Below are 2,332 nucleotides of genomic sequence, written 5' to 3'. Positions count from 1 at the left end.
TTGTTCGCTATATCAACAGAATATTAAAATACCATAAACAACAAAATATCTCTAACCACACTTGCATATACGTCATACGGCAAAAAGACTTAATAATTATTATCAATATGACTTTTTGATCATTACGACTTAGTACAGATACCAAGCCAAAATGTCGTAATTGAAATATTTTCAATCAGATACGACAATATGACTTGGTAATTATCAATACGACTTTTTGACCTGGTAACTGTTAGATTTTTGCAGATAGGACATATAAATATCATTGAAAACCCGTATTCTAAAGATGATACGAATTCTAGACGTTGTCTGAGAGGTAAAGCAAACTCTGTTATACCAGTATACCGCATAAGCAGAAAAAGTGAAAAATTGCAGATACGACTTCTTGTCTCAGCAGGGCAGTATTGTAAACTAGTGGTTCGAAATTGCTGCATTTCAAACAAAGTAGCGCAATTTTGTTGCGTCGACTTAAGTTGGCAACGTTTGGGCACTTTTCTATTATTAGTTTTACGAAAAACTTATTGTTATATATTTTTATTCAAGTTGCAACCTGAAAGCCGGAAAATCCTGGAATTTTTACTGGATGGATGGATTTCGCACTATTTATTGATTTTTTCAGACCGCTGGTTTTCGAAGCTAAAACTTCCATCATTTTCCTATAATCTTACCTATGAGTCTCAATTCTGGCGGCTGCATTGGCAGCTTGCTTCTTAAACTCATCCCGATGAGTGGATTTCAACGGCTCAGGGCGATGCTGATCGGCAAGACCTTTCACTTTCTGGCTGACCGCAACATTTCCGTTCAGTACTAACTTTTGGGTGCTCGGGTACCTGAAGAAAATCACCATCAGCTCGGTTTAGTCAATTTGGTGAATGTTTCCAGTCTTACCGTGTGCTCGATCGTTCCGCATAGCCTCTCTGACTGGGGAACCCTAGAGGTTCTTCAGAACCCGCATTTTTCGGATCAGAAGCAAAGGCTTGATAAGGCTTGCTGCTAACTTGGTGAATGATGTGATCAGTTGGTCGGGTTTTGATCAGCGAATATCGCATGGAACGTTCAGGAATACCGACGTTCTGGTTAAGGGCGGTCTGCTTGAGTTCGTTGCTCGGTTTCTGAACTTGTGCCTGAGGTATTTGGTGGCTGGAAGTCGAATTTGACTTCAATCTGTGAATGGAGACGAACTTTTCAATGCAACAAAAGTACTGGCACGAAGCATTGAAGCGGGCACATTTTATCGCCATTAATATCTGCAATTTTCAGGGCTTTAACATCGGAAAAAATCACTCGAGGATGTAGGCGCTTGGCAAAACCATGCAACTCTAATTGATAGAATCAGCGATTATTCATTGCGAGGCAACGCTGTTGATGTATATCGATTGGAAATCAGCTAACTGTTGACGATCTCTCATCAGCATTGCAAATGCTTGTCCTACACCAGCAATTTTCATGCATTTCAAGAAGAAAAGTCATGAATACATTTCGTAATCAGGAAATCGTACTCGGGGCCTGGTTGAATATTTAACAGGTACTGACTGGATGTTCGGTTTAAGCAAGAGGAGTCATGAGTTTTGCTGGTTTTTTATTCATCTTGCTTTGTGTTCGTGAGTTTCTTTGGGCTTTGCTTTCGAGGAACTGGAAACTATGTTGACTGAACTCGCAAGGGAACCCGAAAAAGTCGACCTAGAAATGAATAACACCAAAACAAAAATGATGACAAACACGCAAGAGACCATGAACTGGAAAGCGAGCAAGAGGACGATCCCAGATGAGTTCCGAAGAGGAGGATTGCATTGGAAACAAACAGCACAAAATAGAAACGAGTGGAAAAACTACGAAATGTCTATGTCCAAGAAGGACGAATCGAAAGGCGAAAGATGAAGAAAAAAGGGGCCTGCAACATGCAGGCTGTCCCGCAAGCACATGATCAAAAGAGTACTGGACATTGTTTGGTTCAAATTCATTGGACCTAACTTTTACTCAGAAAAAGTGATACACAAAGCTCTTCAAAAAAATGTTTTTTTGAAGTATCGGGAGAATGGATTTAAATGAAAGTGCCTGCAAATTTGTTGTGGATTGTTTCCATCTTTTGATGTGCATTTTACACTTACACATTAGTAGATTCGAGTTCCACTGTTATGCGATTGATAGCTTCTCCTTCAATGCTACGTACAGGGGCGGATCCAGCTTTAAAGTCAGGGGGGGGGTTATGTAGAAAAAATACAGTCTTTTGTTATCTGTGAAATTAGAAAAATGATCGTCGTTTTGTGCAAGGGTGGCGTAAGATTATTGCAAAATTTCATGTTTTCCGTCCCGTTTTGCATGTTTCTCGGAA

At 40.0% G+C, this 2,332-nt stretch overlaps 1 protein-coding gene across 1 annotated transcript in view; it reads right to left on the bottom strand.

The window, feature by feature from the left end:
* LOC109544746 (protein Shroom) overlaps window positions 1–2,332 on the bottom strand; it is a 63,787-nt gene that overhangs the window by 50,077 nt on the left and 11,378 nt on the right. Inside the window, exons 7-8 of the mRNA XM_019915063.2 lie at window positions 889–1,164; window positions 669–830 (exon numbers count right to left, since the gene is read on the bottom strand). Of these exons, the coding sequence (XP_019770622.2) occupies window positions 669–830; window positions 889–1,164 (438 nt within the window). The remainder of the gene's footprint in view (window positions 1–668; window positions 831–888; window positions 1,165–2,332) is intronic.

This window comes from Dendroctonus ponderosae, unplaced genomic scaffold, assembly GCF_020466585.1.
Source record: "Dendroctonus ponderosae isolate FM_Combo_2020 unplaced genomic scaffold, Dpon_F_20191213v2 Dpon_F_20191213_8, whole genome shotgun sequence".
NCBI classification, from domain to species: domain Eukaryota; kingdom Metazoa; phylum Arthropoda; class Insecta; order Coleoptera; family Curculionidae; genus Dendroctonus; species Dendroctonus ponderosae.
Note: the sequence above shows the minus strand (reverse complement) of the source record. Positions and strands in the feature narration are given on the sequence as shown.